The following is a 19,339-nucleotide window of genomic DNA, read 5'->3' as shown; positions in this document are numbered from 1 at the left end:
ATTAATATTAGAGCCTGGAATGAATATATACACATTGGAGTCAGATGGACTTTGGTTTGAATCTTGGAGCTGCCAAGATCTAATTGTGCGACGCTCTGAGCCTTGGTTTCCTTATTTAAAAAAAAAAAAATGGAGGTGACAACATTTAACTTCTGGGCTGTTGTGAGGATTGAAGAAATAATTTGTACTCCATTCATATCCCTTTAATTGTCCTTACTCTGTCTGTGCTCCCACCCACCTGATGTCCACTGGCCAGCCCGCCATCTTGGACTTCAGCCCCTCTTTCTCACACCTGGAAAATTCCCTGGGGACTAATGCTCCCCAGAACCATAATGAGTGACCTAAGCAGTGACTCATGATCCTGAGTGTAAATACCCCAACTTCTTCCCCACCCCCACCCCATTCCCCGGGATAATTTGGAGGTGAGTCATTGACCTCATACCCCAGAGGTTCTGCCTGAAATTAGTCCTCAGGTACCCACCAGAGCAGCTGCTGTCTCTTTCTTATATCACCTTTCTATACCCCCCTACCAGTGTGCCCACACCTTCCAAATAAGTCCCCTGCACTCAATCCTTCCATCAGGCTCTGTTTCAAGGGAGAACTCAACTGAGTGCCTGGGGTAGTGCTTATAACAGTGGAGGCCCTCAATAATTGTGCATAATAATAAACCAAATAATGATTTGCTGTCCCCAGGAGAGACTCTTCATTCCGCATTGCGAGATAGTGCACACTTTCCAGGTTTTGTTTTGGAGGTTGGAGCTACTTTTAACATATAACACCATTCCCTGCCGTCTTTGCTTTACGTGTACAACAGCCACTAGCAGTGTACCTTCTAGGACACACGTGGCTATTGATTATTTCACTTGAAATGTGGTTTGTCCTAATTGAGATGTGTTGTCACTTAGCATGAAAAAAAAAAAGAATGTAAAATATGTCTTTAATAATTTTTATATTATGAAATGATACTTGGGGTATGTTGATTTCAGTGAGACATCTTATCAAAATTGGCTGTCTTTTGCTTTTTAATGTGTCTACTAGAAAATTTTCATTCTATATCTTTGGTACAGAGCAATTTGATAATTACACATAGTTCTATCATTATTACGTGATGTATACTTGAAATTTCTAGCAGGCAGTGCCGTTGCAGAAAAATCATCCAAATGGCCAGGAACGCCGGGCTTTCAGGGTCACTGGGGGCAGCGTGTGATCTCCTTTCCTGTTTTATTCTAGGTTACATGTCGCCACACCCGTCTCCGTTGGGAGCCCCAGAGCACGTCTCCAGCCCGATGTCGGGAGGCGGCCCGACCCCACCCCAGATGCCGCCGAGCCAGCCGGGGCCCCTCATCTCGGGCGATCCGCAGGCGATGAGCCAGCCCAGCAGAGGTCCCTCGCCTTTCAGCCCTGTCCAGCTGCATCAGCTGCGAGCGCAGATTTTAGCTTACAAAATGCTGGCCCGGGGCCAGCCCCTCCCCGAAACGCTGCAGCTTGCAGTCCAGGGGAAAAGGACGTTGCCCGGCATGCAGCAGCCCCAGCACCAGCCCCCGCAGCCCCAGCCCCAGGCGCAGCAGCCGCAGCAGCAGGCCCTAGTTAACTACAACCGACCATCTGGTAGGTTCCTGTGTAACCCAGTGAATAATGCGATGGTCCAACTCGGCTAAGAAGGACTGCTGAGGGCGCAGAAGCGCTGGGCTGACTTAGGCTTTGTTGTACCTCGGTGGCTCCCTTGTCTTGCTTCACTCAGCTGGCCAGGATCCCTGGGCCCCTGCACCGTAGGGTGCTGGGAAGGAGGCAGTGTCCCCCGTGACTCTGCATTCTCTTTCAAGAGGCTCAAGGCTTGTCGGGAGCCCGGCCGCACGCCCCAGCTTAAACACCCCCCCCCCCCCCGTGCGTTCCTGCGGCCAGAAGGCGCCCCTAGCCTCAGCTCTCCTCGAGCCACCTTATGTGTGTTGATTTCTTTCTTTCTACCCCTTTGTGTGGTGAAAAGCATTGAGGGAGACCTCCCAAGAAAAGCATATTGCAGTAAAATCATTATCAAGTAGGAAATCAGAAACAAAGGGAAGGAGAAATCGGGGTCAGGGAGGTCAGGAGCGTGGAGGCCCCCCGCAGCTCACGGTTGCTGCCTCGGAGCTGTGAGAGGACTCCAGCTTCCTGGCAGGCAGGAAGGGAGACAGGGTCTGGGACCAGATCCTCGCCGTTCGGAAGCCAGTGGCTCACCAGTGTCTCAGAGGAACCCAGAGCCTTTTCTAGCATGAAACTAAAAAGGAGATTTTCCAGGTGGGATTTTTTTTTTCATTATTGGTATTATTATTATTCCTGTAAGAGACACTGCAAGATAGAGGCATCCATAAGATTTGTTCAGAACAAACAGTAACAGAACGCACACGGCCTATTTCTTACATAGACCTGGCATCACATCTGAAACCGTGATAGTATGTAACAGGTGGAGATGACCCTTGTGTGGCCCTCTGTTGCTCTGGCTCGATCCCACCGCCAGAATTCGGAGGTGCAGGGGGCTATGTGGTGAGCTTCCCCGAACATTGTTTTCCCTGGCAAGGTTTTTGTTAACCACCAGATAAGCAAAGAGTTGATGGTTCTGTTCTAACTAGAGTTTTGAATTCCGGGCTCTTCCTTGACGTTGACACATTTCCTGGGTGTGCTTCCCTCTCCCTGGGGCAAGCCACGGCATGCCAATCGCTGCGAGCGGTTTTTTGGGACATCGGTACTTTTCCTAAGTTGGCGGACTTAGGCAGTGGGGAGGAGTTCAGATGATGATTCTTATTTTTTAATTATCATGTGCCTTCTGAGTTTGTCCGTGTTTCTTTTCTGGTGGGGGAAGCTCCAAGAGTTGCCCTACCCGAAGGATTAACTCACCTCGTTAATTGTGGATGTAGCCTTAGGATTGGGCTTTTAAAGAGCAAGAAAGGATCGTGTCAGCTGCAGATCTTTGTGGAGTAACCGTGGCACGTTGGTACGTGGAGGATCGAGTGGGACTGAACGTCAGGGACCGGAAAGGTTATAGAGGAAAACCCCGCAGAAAACGGTAGTTTGGACCCTCGATGTGGTTGGGGGTTTAAAACGGCGTAACTCCAGCTCTTGGGAAGGCAGCCAGACGAAAGAAAAAAAATCCGTGCATGTCTCTGGGTGTGTGGCCTGTACTTATTAAACACCTGGCCTGCCTCGTGCATCGTGCTCAGCCTGAGTACTCTGCATGGGGGACTCTTCTAGAATATGGAGAGTCGGGACTCCCGTGCTAGCAGTCTGACCCGGGAGCCCATGTTATTGGCAGCTGCCCCGTGCTGGCTCCTTCGTAACAAAGGGGCTCATGACAAGGGAAGGAACCTGTCATCAACTGTGTACCAAAGGCAACCGTTTTCCTCCCGTGTGTGCCGAAAGGGAAAAGTACCTCCGCTCCTTACCTAGAGCCTTTTACTTGTTCTCTAGACTCCATGTCAGTGAACTTAGTACTCTTGACATCCCGCATCGCAGTAGTTTTCAGCAGGGGCTGAATGGCAACCAGAGAGGTGGTATTTGGAGGACCAGGGAGCAAAACCTGTACCTCCCAGGAGCTAGTGATGTGGGACCGTGTCATGTAGGCGTCCTTCACTGAACCTGGGAGCGTGTCCTGGGGCGTCATCACAGACCTCCATGAGCATTGCTAACCTTTGTTGTTTTTTTAAGATTTTGTTTAAGAGAGAGAGAGAGAGCACAAACAGGGTAAAGGGCGGAGGGAGAAGCAGACTCTGTCCACGGAGCAGAGAGCCCGATGCAGGACTCAGTCCCAGGCCCCTGGGATCATAACCTGAGCCGAAGGCAGATGCTTAATCGACTGAGCCCCCCCGGGCGCCCCAAATATTGGTTCTTTTAAAAATGATCTGCGCCCAGCAGGAACAGATCCCAAAGTATCTTTTAAGAAGGCAGGAAGCTAGATGATTCATTTCAGAAAACTTTTCACCCGAAGTTTGAATAAGCAGACTGACATGAAGTAGTAAGACTTAGGGGACCAGGTTTCGGTTGTCTGGACGCTTGTACCTAACAGCCACTTCACGTCCCAGTAAACACAATCCCGAGTGCGTTTTCTGGACCATTTCCAGAGAAGGGGGCTCCATGATGTGACCCACCTCTGACGCTTCATCTTCCCTCACCAGGCCTCTGTCGTCAGGAGGAATCTGTTCTGTTACTCAGCGCTCTGTCTCTTGTATTTCGATAGTCGGGCTTCATTAGAAATGGAAATATTGGGGCAGATAGTGTTTTATACCAGAGTGGGCAAGGAGGCCGTGGAGAAAGTTAGAAGAAGCTCCCTCCTGCCAACTGAGCAGACCCATTCCTGCCGCTGGGAAGGAGGTTGCACCCCAAAGTGTTGCAGAACTTGTCCCCAAACCTCAGCTTTCAGAGGGAGTTGGCAACCTTACTTGACAAAGACTTTTTGGGGGGATTGGCATTTAGGACAAGTCAAAATGAGGCAGAGAAAAAAATTTTTTTAGAGTGAATATATTTTTTTAATTGTTATTACTTAACTCCATCCCTCCTTAATAAAAAAAAAAGTATTATTGTGTATAAATACCTCTACTAATATTTGAGGAAAAAATAAGTTTAAGTATATCCACTTATCTGGAGCTAACTCCCGATGCCGTGTTTCTTTGTCTGGCTCTGTCGTGTTATCCATGTTCAAGAGCATGTCTTTGGCTGGGGCGGTCTGCTTCAAATCTAACCTCCAGAGATGTGACTCACCCTAAGTGACACACATCGTCAGAGGCACCGCTGGACAGCTATGGGTTGACTGCAGGAGTTGCACACTGAACAGATAGTTCTTCAGTCCTTACCTGCTGTGGGCTCCATGCCAGTCTAACCCAATATCTTCTTTTCCACTTCGATTCATTTTTTTCTTTTATAGAGACTAAAGCGAAATTAAAAATAGGAACTCTAAAAGTTTAGTTTTTTGGGGATTTTTTTTTGTTGCTTTTTGTTTGTTTTGGGGGCTTGCTGTGGGGTGGGGTGGACCTTGTGGTAGAAAGTAAAAGTTTCATTGCTAATTTTTTTCAGAGCTTGTCTCTCTCCTGCTCCCGGCCCCCCTCCCCCCCCCCGCTCTTTTTAGGTCTCTAAAATATCTAGGTATGTTCAATTTAAATACACTTCATTACATTTATTTTTTTCAACCCATGGAAACCACTTAAATCCTTATTTAAGGCACAGAATATTGAATAGGGATTCTAGTGTGCTGGGAAGACAATGTGAGCTCTGAATGCACAGAAATTCTGTACATGCGAGACGTGGGTATTTTAATACGTTCATTTCCCCGTTTCTTAAAATCAGGCAGAGGGATGCACCCAAGACAGACCCCCGTCCTCACCTTAGCCACACTGGGTCGCGCTCAGGGGTATCAGGGCTTGCCTCTGCCTTGATTTCCAAGGTGAGGACTGAGGGGAAAACAGACACACGTGAACCCTCTGATAATTAAGCCTAAATTGTTTATGTTGCAGGGGGGAGGGGTGGTAGGAGACAAGCTAAGGAAGGTAATTTGTCTTACGTTTGGAGATAGCAGGAAGCGGTCTGTTCTTATCGTCAGCAGACCACGAGTGTCTGTAGCAGAGATGAGTTCTGTCGCTAGAGAGCCAGTCCAGCCAGGCACCGTCCCTCTGTAAGCCGCCTGAGGGGCCAGCAAGAAACCTGAGAACAGCGGTTGCGTTCTGGGCACGTCCAGTTGCGGCAAGCCGCACGCGCTTCCCTAGGCTCTGTAAGTAGGAGTTTTTATGTAATGTGTTGGGAGGCAGGGAAAAAATAGCCCCACGCAGCAAATGAACTCGCGGTTGAGTTGGGAAAGGAATTTGCTTGTAAGTGGTTCTGATAGCAGCTTGGCAGAAAGCACGTGGCAAGCCGACTTATCCGAGTATTCGTGCTGAGTCGTTGTGAGCCGGCGAAACATTTTGGAGTTCGCTGTAGGAGAGTGGACTCCCAATTTCCAGCTAACACAGTACCAAGCTTCCTAAAAAGCCTGTCTTTCGCCACGGGGGTTTTCCTATAAAGCTAAGTAACTAAATTAGCCTTCTGAGCCTCTGTGGCCTTGCTAGGATTAAAAAGGCCGTGAGTGGAGGGTGTGGAGCACGTGGCTGCATGATCTCACTGAATCCTCACTCCTGCCTGAGGAGGTTATGTTATCATCCCCATTCTGCAGATGAGAAAACTGAGCCACGCGGGGTTAGGTGACGAGCTCAGGCTCACGCAACCAGCAGGCGGAAGAGTGCGGGTGACCCCCATCCGTTCTTTTAGAAAGAGGCGGGGTGCTTTCATGGTGCCTGTTTTCCTTCACAGCAAGTGGTAGGACTGTTTGAATTGGAGATTTGAATATGGAAGTTCATGTTTGGGTCTCTCTGTCTCTGCTTCTCCATTTTAAGGGTCAATCAGCTGGATGAGAATGTCTTTGTCTTTAAGGGATTCAAGAAGTCTAGCCATGTGCGTGTGTTTTAGATCTGGTCTTGAGTCAAAAGCTAAAAATGACTAGAAGTGGAACCAGGGATATCAGACATGCTCTGGGTACCTTCCTTTGATGAAATGTGGCTTTAAAATTAGTGACTTGACTATACCTCAAGGAGTCATCAGAGGCTTCTGCATAGGTATTTACAGGCGGGAAGGCTAAAGAAGAAAGTTCCGGAAACAGGTGGAACGTGTCACACCGAGTGCCCTGTTCTGGTTTTTGTTGATGAATTATTTAAACTTTGAAAGGAGGAAAAACACTTGCAGAACTGAATACAGAGTGATTATTAATGATATTACCGTATCAGTAAGACCCGAATTTTCTCTTTGTTAAGAATGGTGGTGTTTTTAGGGGGCTTCAGTGTAGTAAGTTTATTATTTAGTATGCTTATGCCGAGTCTTGAAATACATTTAATTCTACCAGTTTCTTGGGTTTATTAAGGAAATTTCTAGAATGATAGAGAATCAACCTGTTAGAAATCTCTGTCTCCTCTCCTTTGGAGGAGACACCTAAAACAATCCAGATGAAAAAAATCTACCCTGTTTTAAAGACCTCTAGGGAGACCATATTCTAAAACGTCCCTCCATAACTCATTCCAGTGCTTAACAACCCTGAAATGTAATGTTTAGAAACTGGTTTCTTATATATGGATGAAAGAAACTTCTAAATATAAAATATTATGAAACACGATGCATTATGTAAAAGACTTTCCATTCAGAAAAAAAAAATCAGAAAGTACTTAGCTGAAAAGAATCTCTTTATTATGATAGTACATCTACGATGCCTAAAATAGAAAATTTTTAAAAATGCATTTTTCCCTCAAGAGTTTTTCATCCCCCACTGGACCCAGGGCTGCAGTCATCTCAGGGTTATGTAGCTGCGTGCGTTTCGGAAAGTTTACCTAATTTCCCAAGGAAGGTGAAAAAAGCACAACAGTAACAGCATACACACACACATACACACACACACACACACACACACACGCACGGGCACACACACATACACGTGCATGCACGGGCACACATACACACACACACACACATACACACGCACGGGCACACACACACACACGTGCATGCACGGGCACACATACACACACACGCACGGGCACACACACACACGTGCATGCACGGGCACACATACACACACACACACGCACGGGCACACACACATACACGTGCATGCACGGGCACACACACACACACACACACACACGTACAGCTTCCTAAGCACTTTGTTCCAATTCTTTACATTCCTCCTGTCAAAATGTTTGCTTATCCTCTCCTTGCGTTGTCATTTAAGCCCATTTCTAAATGGTGTTTGCTGGAAATTGAATAAATGTGTCTAATTTTTCAGAATGTACGTCTTTGTATGGTTAATTATTAAGGCGCTCTGAAGTATATGGACTATTATTTTATTACTGTTTAATAGTTTTAACTTTTCTTAGAAAAGATACAGAAAATGCTCGGGAAAATGCCTATCAGAGGTTTTAACAGCTTACTGAGATTTTTTTTTTCCATTTCCTAATTCATCTGGTAGCATCACTAATCTTATTTATAATTTTGAAGTAAGTAAGAGTTTAAGTATGAGGAGAGACAGAACACTTCTTACTTTCGGTCCATACCTAGCAATCAATTTAAACTCCTGAAGTTTACTGTGGAAAATTGCATTAAATTAACTTACCAAGTGCATTTTGATAAGCTTGATGATTGCATATCCCTTTTATTCTGTTAGCATGAGAAAAAAATGCCCTCTTGAATCTTCATATTTGATAGTTTTTATAGGTGGAATGAGCGGATTTGCTCCCCCCCCTACACTGCATGTTTTTTAGAAACATTTTCTAATATGCAGTAAAAAAATAAAAAAAATTAAAAACTTCAGTTACTGAGATGCACTGATTAGGCCTGAAATGTGCCTTTTAGGTCACGCAGGGAAGATGTGTGCCCCTTGGGCTTGCATGGGAGGGCTGGCCAAGCTGCTGCCTGTGTGCGGAAGTGAGGGTTAGGCGAGGGTCTGCACCTCAAGCCCCTCAACGTGCAATTTGCAAAACGTGCTTTTGGAACCACACCCAGATTGCATCTGACTGTTCTAGGACTCCCTTCCTTTTCTGAACTCTTGAATACACCTGCAATTCTTTAAAAAACAAAAAAACAAAACCAAAACCCCAACAAACCACTCTTAGAGCTACATTAAACGCTGACCATCGGTTCTTTTACTCAGTGACTGCTTGGGTCATTTTTGGGCCATTTCACCGGTGTCCATCAGTGAATGCCATTGCCCTATGGGGAGAGATGCCTGGTTCTGCTTACTAACTTTCTCCTCCTTTCCCCTCCCTGCCCTCCCGCCTTCCTCATCTCCTTTCCTCCCCTCCTCCTCCCTTGTCTGGAGATGGTAGGTGGTCCCCGTGGCGGGGGCAGCGGGCAGGCCGGGGGGGTGGCTGCAGGGCGCCGGCCTGCCCGAGCTGCCCATGTCGCTCTTGTCCTGCAGGCCCGGGGCCGGAGCTGAGCGGCCCGAGCACCCCGCAGAAGCTGCCGGTGCCCGCGCCCAGCGGCCGGCCCTCGCCCGCGCCCCCCGCCACCACCGCGCAGCCGCCCGCGGCCGCCGTGCCCGGGCCCTCCGTGCCGCAGCCGGCCCCGGGGCAGCCCTCGCCCATCCTGCAGCTCCAGCAGAAGCAGAGCCGCATCAGCCCCATCCAGAAACCGCAAGGCCTGGACCCGGTGGAGATCCTGCAGGAGCGCGAGTACAGGTGAGGCACCCGGCCCCGGGTTGGGGGCTGGCGGCGCTGGCCTGGTGAGGACCACTGAACCCGGGGGGTGGTGGCCCTGCCCTGTGGAACAGGGCACAGGCCGAAACTCAGGCTACGGGAAGTACCCTAGAACCAGAGTTTGTTTCCCGTGGGGGTGGCAAGAGGGGGCCTTCATGGCTCGGGGTGGGCAGGACTGTGATTTTCATCCTGTGAGTCAGACACCGTTCATCAGCCCCTGGGACATGCCAGGCACTGTGCTAGGCACTGGGAAGGCGGAGGTCAAAGCCCAGCCCAAAGTGCTTGTGGACCCGAGAAAGGGGTCCTCTCACCCTTAGCCTTGCCGTGTCTTGCTGTGGTTTGCATGGTATCTCCCAGCGAGGGCTCTGACCTGGCTGGATGTTGCGCGTGTCCTGCCAGCCAGACCTTTAGGTTAATGACACATCTCATGACACTAAATCATACTTAGTGGCTCGGTATAATATATTCTTCATTGTAATTTGTGCATTTGTGGGTCTACTGTTTGGTCAACCTTCGGGGTGAGCTGTCTTCACGCAGGGTCCACATTTAAACTCTTACTCCAGAAACTTAATTTTCGCCCAATTTGGCCCATTCGTCGACATCAGTGGTTGGCAAACCTTTTCTGTCAAAGGCCAGGTGGTAAACGTTTTACCCTTTGCAGGCCCATAGCAAAGGTCCCTCAGCTGTGCCCTTACAGTGCGAGAGTATATCCACAGATAATAATGGGCCAGCCATGTTCCAATAAAACTTTATTTGCAAAAACGGGCTGTGGACAGCCTGGAGTTAGCAGACCCTTCAGGTAAGTAAATGGTTAATGTCAACCAAAAAGAGAGTCCATAAGTAAGGAGTCAAGTTAAAACAAGACTAAGATCACGGTCTCTGGAGTTGGCCAGGAATGCGGGCTCTGTCGCCTCCCAGCTGTGTTACCTTGGTCAAGTTACATCTCTTCTTTTTTTAAGATTTTATTTATTTATTTACTTGAGAGAGAGGGAGAGAGAGTATGTGAGCGGGGCGGAGGGGTAGAGGGAAAGGGAGAGAGAATCCCAAGCAGACTCCCCACTGAGTGTGGAGCCTGACGTGGGGCTCAGTCCCATGACCCTGAGATCACGACCTGAGCTGAAATTAAGAGTCAGACCCTTAGCCAACTGAGCCACCCAGGCACCCCAAGTTACATCTCTTTTCTGTGACTCAATTTCCTCATATGTTAAAAGAGGGGGTTATAGTACCTCTTGTAGGGGGAAGATAAAATGAGACAAAGACTTTCAGTGCATATCAGCTATTATTACTTCCCAATTATTGTTTCATTCAAAAGAAAATGAAAGTTTAGAAGTTATAGGGAATGTTAGTAAATAACACCTAGGCTCCCTTTAAAGACTTACCTTGGTCTTTGTTGAAAACCACATGACTTGTTATTAGATTAAAATGCTAACTTGCCAGCTTTGCAAGCGACTCTGTGGAAGAAATCGCAGTAACTCGCCATTTAATGTGTGTAGCTTTTTGGATGAAGAGTAGAGCTTTGCTCTTATTACTATGACTGATCCTCGATGAAGAGCTTTTAGATTGCTGTTTCCCGCGTTTTATGTACCCCAGAGAGCTAGACATGCTTCGTCTGTTGGCATAGCAGTGCTGATAGGCAGACCACTGCAAGGTACGAAGTCAGATGTCAGCACTGTATTCTCATTAGGGACAGAAGAACTTTATTCGTACGCAGTTCTTTCTTTATGTTGCTACTGAATAGAAAAACCATCAAAAGTATTTCTTTTAAAAGATTTATTTATTTAAGAGAGAGAGAGACAGCACACCCGAAAGTGGGGAGAGGGGTAGCAGAGCCCAATGTGACACAGGGCTCGCTCTCATGACCCTGAGAACATGACCTGAGCCAACAGCAAGAGTCGGCCACTTCCCCGACCGAGCTACCCGGGTCCCCCACAGGTACTTTTTAAAAAGACAGTAAATGGGATAGAGGGGTATCGTTTAATTACTCTAAAATTCTGACTTCCTAAGAACTAACATTTTTTCCCCTTCCCTGAACGCGCAAACCTACCAATACCGTCGTCACGTCATGCGAATGACATTCGTAACAAAGACGCTCTCTATACCTAGGAACATACCTGGACTTTTTTTCCTTATTCAGCCTGTGTTGGGGGGGGGGGGGTGTATGTGTGTGCATGTATTTTACTGACACCTAAATTTTCTTCCTCAATTTTACCAGAACTTCATTTGCAGGCCTTTCTAGTCATGAGCCTCTTTTAGCCCCTTTTTCAGAAGTGGTCTTAACGGATGGTCTCCCAAAGTACACAGTACTAAGTGGTACAAAGTAGCCTGTTCTGGGGTGTGAAACGCTTTGGTCCTCCCGTCTCATATCAATAAGAAAAAGTACAGGTGTCACTATCTTTTAAATTACAAGCCCTGCAGAATGTGGTGTAATGGCTATTTTTCATATTATTATCATTGCTTGATACACGTCTCCTCTTCCGTAAAGCCGCATGGCTTCTGAAACCATCGTTCTGGCAACCCTGGGTGCAAAAAGCTGGTGGGGACTTTGGACTTGAACTTTCCCACGGCCATCTTGAGAAGAAGCATAGGTTTCCACTGGCAGCCTTGCTTTTATCTCTTATCTTCCTTGGTTGGAGAGCGATAGCTGAGTTCTCTCTATGGAGATAAATTTTCAGCTGCAGAGATTAGGTTACACTTATCCTTTAGAAAGGGTTAGACCAAGTGCTGTAGACTCTTGTAAGAGACAGCAAAGGAACTCTTCCTTTTGTCCCTCGTTGACAGAATGGCTCACTCATCTTTAGCACCAATAACTGGAAGGGTCCAGTGTATCCTTATCTTCTGATTGAGTATTTGAGCAAGGTCTAAGAAAAAAAAAAAACTCTTTTATAATTTTATAAACTTGGTTGGAGCAGAAATCATCTGTCAGAAACTAACAGATGTTCATGTCTCTGACCATTGTAATATCACTTACCTCATCTACGAAAATTGAAAGGAAGTTGTCAGAATCTCAGATTTCTTTCTAACTTTTAAGACATTTGGCTGTTTCTCTTGTTCATCATAAAATCAGAATTTTGACAAATTGACCGTCTTTATTCGGCGAGAGCATAAATAAGTTTCTGCCTGTGAACGCTTTGCCTCAGATCCGCACAAGCTTCGCCGTTAAAACATTTTGTTCCCATTTAAATTGTTAAATTGGATCCTTTTCTTTTTGACCATCTTTCTCTTAATGATGGAACTGACGGCCCTTTTCTGTAGTAAGTGTCGAAGAGACATTTCCAGTGCCTTTTTCCCCTGGTCTTCCTGGCACACTTCCCTTGCCCTGTCAGTGTACCTAGCCTCAGTTGTTCCATTCCGAGGTAGATCCTTGGGCAGAAGTGCTCCGGGTTGTCACGTTAGCATGCAAACTGATTCCACAAGTGTCTGCGTGGAACACGCACCTGGCACTCCGAGGAGTGTATCTGAGAAGAGCCCCTCTGCGTCCTGCGTCCTGCCAGCCGTGTTCGGGATCGCTTTGGGGGTCAGCACGGACACGGTGGCGCCCCTTGCTTCAGGAAGCAAGCTTAGTCTGCTTGGCCTGCTTTTTTGTCCTTCCCTGCTCCCCACTGCAACCCTGAAATTCCTTCTCAAAAATTACCAAGGGCCGTTTTATCTGCAGAGTTGCAAAAAGTCAGTCTCCCTCTCTCTCCCCCTCTCTCTCTTTTTTTTTAAAGTGTCACTCAGCTTCTTGAAGGAGCAAAATGTACCAGTGTCATTTTCTGTTCAAATAACTCTCCTACAGGAATCATAAACTTCTCCTCTGGACCTGAACAAATATTCTGTTACCTTTAATGGAACTCTTTTTCTTGCCGGAACAGTAACCCCTCTTGATTTACTGTTCAATCTGTATGAAAAACCTGAGTGACCTAATTCTGCTTCAATTTTCTGTGCTCGTGAGGACACTAAATGCGTCTCCTGCAGTCATGCAGTATTACTTGTGTTGTTGTTTCTGGAAGTTTAGAATCCTGAATCTCTTTATCGGACTACCTGCTGAATCCCATTGATGGGGAGATGAAATTGTCTGGAGAGGAGCATTATTTAAAATGAAGATTTCTATTAACAATGACAACAACCACTGCAAGGAGATAAAATTTTCTGCATTAAAAGAGCCCCTCCTGTACCCTCACTACCCACCTACCATGTGCCGAATCGAATGCATATAATTTTACTCTGGATTCCGCCTTTCCTATTCTATAGTTTAAATGTCTGCACTTTGCACTTCTTGCCTCCCTTTCGTAAAAGAAAGATTCTTTTGTGCCAGGAAAGCTGAGATTCACTGACAAATTACTAGGCCCTTTGGAGAAGCAGACTTTTCTGGAAGAGGTGCCCCCCCCCCCCCCAGCCGGCTCCCACATACTCCGAGGCTCCATCTGCCCCCAGCCCCTGCCTCCCTACCTCCCTCCATCCTCTCTCAGTCAGTGTAATTTAATCTCTGTACTCTCAGCCTCGTTGTCCTAAGTTTATTTGTTTAGTTCTATTTCCACAGACCTTTAGAAGATTAAGGAAAAGCAGCTATGCCTCTAATTTCGCACCTGACCCACTTGGTCAAAGAGAGGAAACCAGAATACCAAGGGATGGTTGGAGTGCTGGGATATTTAAATGAAAAAGGTCTGCCATAAATCTAGAACCTAGGAAGCAGCCTGACCAAATCGCTGGCCCTCAGCTACCCAGCTGTAAATATTTAATTTTCCTGTACTGTGGCCTTCATTCTACATGAGTAAAGTTCAGTTTAAGGATTTTTTTTTCCATTTTAATTACGCATTTGAAAAAAAATAGGTTTTTCTATCAATATTGTAGTTAAGATGCGTCATCTTGGCTATGTTTGGAGATTTTTGGTTATGTCACTTTTAAAAACTGAATTGGACAAATGAAATGGACCTTTGTTCCTACAATGAAAAATTAAAAAACCATGATAATCATCCCTTGAGTATCGATAGTAATAGGAATGTGAAAGAATGTTGAGTAAGTCTGAACAATTTGGTCAAAAGAGTAAAATGGCAGAAGTTTATTATTTTTTATTTATTTTATTTTATTTTTATTTTATTTTTATATATCAAAACTGATGGAAGTTTATTGTTGTTGTTTGCCCTCACAAATGTTCGGTCTGTTGCAAAGTTAAACCACTTAAAGGTGTGATTGCTTGTGTTGGTACATACGGCTGAAAAAACAGCATGATAACAATGACATTACTAATAGCACATCATGATGATAAATCATTCAGTAAATCAGAATTAATAACATGTGTGTACCAAATAAGATAGGAATCTGTCATAATATTGTTTCCAGTGAAGTCAGTGGGAAAAAAAAGATGCCTTTCTCTTACTATCATTTTTGAAGTTTTGAAAAAAATGACATTTCCCTCTCTACCAGAGAAAACAGCTGTAAGTTTTGTTTTGTTTTTTTTAAAAAACACTCATTTTGATATTCGGGTTAAATGAAGTATTAAGGTATTTTGTGACATCTAGGTAGAGAAGACTTTACTTTTCCATGTTAACACACAGCATCGTAAAGGCTGACAAAAACCATAATACAAATTTTATTTATTTATTTTACTTTTTCTTTTTTTTTTTTAAGATTTTATTTTTTAGTCATCTGTACACCCAACATGGGGCTTGAACTCACAACCCTGAAATCAAGAGTTGCACCACGTTCCACCAACTGAGCCAGCCAGGCACTCCGCATAATACGAATTTTTGCAAAAATCTTTATCAGCTTTTATAGTCGAGGTCCAGAAAAGCCGCGGTAGAAAGTGTATATTAATTATCTACGGTGTCTCCACCGGTGTCAGGCAAATGAGGGCTCCTGTGTGGGCTCCCTCCTTTTTTTTTTTTTTTTTTTTTTTTTTTTAAAGATTTTATTTATTTATTTGACAGAGATAGAGACAGCCAGCGAGAGAGGGAACACAAGCAGGGAGAGTGGGAGAGGAAGAAGCAGGCTCATAGCGGAGGAGCCTGACGTGGGGCTCGATCCCATAACGCCGGGATCACGCCCTGAGCCGAAGGCAGACGCTTAACCGCTGTGCCACCCAGGCGCCCCTGGGCTCCCTCCTTTACTAGCTCTGTGAGGTCTGCCTGTTTCTTGATGTCTCCAAGCCTGAATTTTCTCATCAGTAAGATGGGACCATTATTAGCATTTACCTTGTAGGGGTGTGTGTGTGTGTGTGTGTGTGTGTGTGTGTGTGAGAGAGAGAGAGAGAGAGACAGAAAGAGAGAAACAGAGACAGAGAGAAGGAGGGAGGGAGGAAGAAAGAATTAAAGAAAATCGTGCTTTAGGGGTGCCTGGGTGGCTCAGTTGTTAAGTGTCTGCCTTTGGCTCAGGTCATGATCCCAGGGTCCTGGAATCGAGCCCCGCATCGGGCTCCCTGCTCAGCTGGAAGCCTGCTTCTCCTCCTCCCACTCCCCCTGCTTGTGTTCCTTCTCTCACTGTCTCTGTCAAATAAGTAAATAAAAAATCTTTTTAAAAAAATTGTGCATTAGATACACCTTAGTGTAGTTAACGTGAACTTAGTTTAACTTACTACCTATTAGGGGCGCCTGGGTGGCTCAGTTGTTAAGCGTCTGCCTTCAGCTCAGGGCGTGATCCCGGCGTTCTGGGATCGAGCCCCACATCAGGCTCCTCTGCTGGGAGCCTGCTTCTTCCTCTCCCACTCACCCTGCTTGTGTTCCCTCTCTTGCTGGCTGTCTCTCTCTCTCAAATAAATAAAATCTTAAAAAAAAAAAAAACTTACTACCTTTTACTATTCTTCGTGAAGTCTATTCCAGCACACTCCTGCCGCAAATTTGGAGGGAGGTAGTTCTAAACATAGATTTAAATGGCGTGTAACTATTTGTAAGGATAGGATCCAGGCGAACCCTGAAGCCAGTTTATATGGGTAACGGTGAAAGTATCCCAAGTGAATGAAGAAAGTGGGATGTCTTTTCTCTTCTGTTCTGCCTTTATTATGAAAAAGGGCCTGCAGTTATATTTTTGAGGCTGTCTGAGATGAGAATCCCCAGCGATCCTTTTCTAGAAATTCATAGTTTTTAAGCACTGTTACTTTACCGCCTCCTGCTACCCCAAGCCTGATTTTTAAAAATGCCTAATTTGCCTCTTCTTTTCTCAGACAAGCCCTGCTCACAGAGGAAGTGGTTGTGGTTGGCAGGGCTCTCTCTGAATGTTTTGGGTTGGCTGATTTCTGTGGCCTCAGCAGCACCTAAAACTGCTCCTGTTCACTCAGCTTTAACGGCTCTTGTCATCAGCATCTTGGCAAGGAGGGCAAATGGCCTGGTTGCCTGGGACAGAACTAGAACTTAGGAAGAAAACTTGTTGTCTCAGCTCTGCGCTCTGGCTGGCTGGGCGTTTGGGAGCGAATCCCATGGTCCCGTCTTCTCGTTTTCCCTCTGTTCACGGTGAGCTCTGGCAGTTGACTTCCCTCCTAGATGTATCCTGAGCCCCTCTCTTTCTGGGTGTGAGAGAGAGGTTGATGAAGAAGGCCAGAGTGTTTGGTAACACGTAGCACCTGTCTGCATTCACGCAGAGGTAGCTTTTCTCTGTTTCACATCAGAAACTCTAGTTGGGTGTCAGAAATTGGCCAACCGGCGACATCTGGAATGTGTCTTGCCAGGAACTGAGACCTGAGGGTTATTGTTTATCATTAAGGCTAAATCGTAATGTCTATTTCCGCCTCCCCGTTCCCTCATTTCATTGTCTCCTCTAGGCTCCAGGCTCGCATAGCTCATAGGATACAAGAACTGGAAAATCTGCCTGGCTCTTTGCCACCAGATTTACGAACCAAAGCGACCGTGGAACTGAAAGCGCTTCGGCTACTCAATTTCCAGCGTCAGGTAATACCTTTTCCCCAGCAACTCTGAGATGTAGGAAATAAATGGAAATCTGTTCAATATTGTTATAAAGATATAAACTTAGTAAAATAGTGTATCTTTTAGCCCGGCCGCGTTGAGCTAAAAGGAACGAAGATGAATTGCTTATTATTATTATTATTTTGCTTCTGTATATCAGAGACATTTTTTTTCTCCTATATTATGGTTTCCAAAGTCAGAGTAATGGCATTTTGTTACCGTGGATGAAACCTCGAGAACAAATGGGATAGCTTGCCTTTACGACTGCGAAGAGAAACAAGAAAGCGGGAGAGCGGAATCAGAGCCTCTTTTGTAAACACAAATGTAAAATCCTCGCCATGACTTCGAAAATAATTTTAACAAATATGATAGCCACTCTACTAAATGAATAGCTCATCATTTATAGAAATACATAGAACTGTTTGACCCCATTAGACCCCCACGTGGTGACTGACCAGTGGACGATTATCTCTTGTTCTTGCTATGGCTCTTAGTAGTCGCTGATGAATAAAAGCTGGCATGATGATCTGTTTTATCATCGCTCAATGACTAGTAAAACAAAGGAGAGCTCCTTTTTACGTCGGTGAGTTTTGCTTTGTGGACCCGAAAGGTGCAGGTCTCCCGGTCTGCACGCTGCCTCATTTAGCCAAAGGGGAAGAAGAAGGAGTGCTCCTCAGGCAGGGGGGCTGACCTGGGGAAAGTCTCGGGGCGTGCAAAATGAATTATTAATGAATGAAAGTAGTTTGGAAGAATTGAATTGCATGACTCGGTCTGTTGCAGGATGTGACTGAAATCACAAAGCCACCCCACTCGCTGCTGTCCTCTGACCCTGGGAGTACACCTGCCCTCTTGGTTATAATGTCACAAGAGGACATCCGTGGTGTTGGGGAGCTAGCTGGCCGTAGCTCTGTGGGAGCAGATTTCAGCTGAAAGTCAAAAAGAAAGAAAATAAAAGGCTCCGAGTCCCATTCACTTCCTTTCTTATAGGTGACGTCATACAATGCATTAATAAAGTGCTTGGTACGGTATTGTTAAATGATTAATAACCAAGTATATTTTCACAAATGAGATTATACTCAGATTCGCTTCACTCTGCTGCATTCTTACCTGATTCTGATTTTTTGCTCGATACTGTAGAAAAATCCATGATCTCTGAAGTTTCCCAGTGAATTAACTGCAATGGATGCTGATCTGAGATTCAATTGAATTATTATTTTAGTGTATATTCCCAACCCCACCCCCGGCTATCACCCACACATAACGTACAGCATGGATAAGACGTCACATTGATGATAATCTAAAGAAAGTCCCTGATCTGGTGTGAAGTCTAAATATCTTGAAGAATGTCATCATCTAAATATCTTGAAGAATGTCATCAAGAGTGGGAGGAAGCCAACACCAGTATTTCCCATCTTTTATATGAGGATGAACACTGAATTAATATTGTCTGAATACCGACTTTACATGCACAGGAAGTCATTTTTCCTCTTTTTTGCAGAGCATCATTAAAGTTAATCTTTAGACACAAAGAGAATGTTAGTATGGCACTTAAAATGAAGTAAAATATTTGAAAAGCTCATTAACTAATTAATATCATTAGAATAATTAAGCAGAATGAATTTATTTAAAACCCAAGACAGCGTCTGCTTTTTTTCAGTGTTACAGTGCTGTAAGGTTTGTTTGTTTTTTGTTTTTTTTTTCTTAATCTGAATGGCTTGGAAGGAAAACTTGTGCCATCTTTGAAAATACCACCTAAATTTGGTGGTATTTAGTCCCTTCATTTACAAAAAGGCCCTTCATTTACAAAAAGGCCAACTGTGGTGGCAAACCTTGCAGAGTCCTCCGTCTGCCCCTACTAACTGGGAGCTGGAGCGGGGCAGGGCCCAGGAGCCAGGCCTGCATCTGGGGAGGCTCTCCCAACTGCTCTCCCTTCCCTTGACAGCTGAGACAGGAGGTGGTGGCCTGCATGCGACGGGACACGACCCTGGAGACAGCCCTCAACTCCAAAGCCTACAAACGGAGCAAGCGGCAGACCCTGCGGGAGGCCCGCATGACGGAGAAACTGGAGAAGCAGCAGAAGATCGAGCAGGAGAGGAAGCGCCGGCAGAAGCACCAGGTACCAAGGGGTGAACTGTGCGCCCCCACGTTGGCAGAGACACCTGACCGAGCCCTCAGATGGAGTCAGGAGGACTGGAGAACGTATTGGGCGGTGCGGACATCGCAGAGCGGGAAGCT

The 19,339-nt window shown here is 45.8% G+C and overlaps 1 protein-coding gene across 10 annotated transcripts in view; it reads left to right on the top strand.

The window, feature by feature from the left end:
• Positions 1-19,339, top strand: part of SMARCA2 (SWI/SNF related, matrix associated, actin dependent regulator of chromatin, subfamily a, member 2) — a 170,567-nt gene that overhangs the window by 21,618 nt on the left and 129,610 nt on the right. For all 10 annotated transcript variants that reach the window (XM_026519295.4, XM_026519290.4, XM_026519293.4 and 7 more), the window contains exons 4-7: positions 1,231-1,608; positions 8,957-9,215; positions 16,963-17,089; positions 19,047-19,220. In XM_026519295.4, the coding sequence (XP_026375080.1) occupies positions 1,231-1,608; positions 8,957-9,215; positions 16,963-17,089; positions 19,047-19,220 (938 nt within the window). The remainder of the gene's footprint in view (positions 1-1,230; positions 1,609-8,956; positions 9,216-16,962; positions 17,090-19,046; positions 19,221-19,339) is intronic.

The sequence above is a fragment of the Ursus arctos genome, unplaced genomic scaffold, assembly GCF_023065955.2.
Source record: "Ursus arctos isolate Adak ecotype North America unplaced genomic scaffold, UrsArc2.0 scaffold_33, whole genome shotgun sequence".
Lineage (NCBI taxonomy): Eukaryota > Metazoa > Chordata > Mammalia > Carnivora > Ursidae > Ursus > Ursus arctos.
Note: the sequence above shows the minus strand (reverse complement) of the source record. Positions and strands in the feature narration are given on the sequence as shown.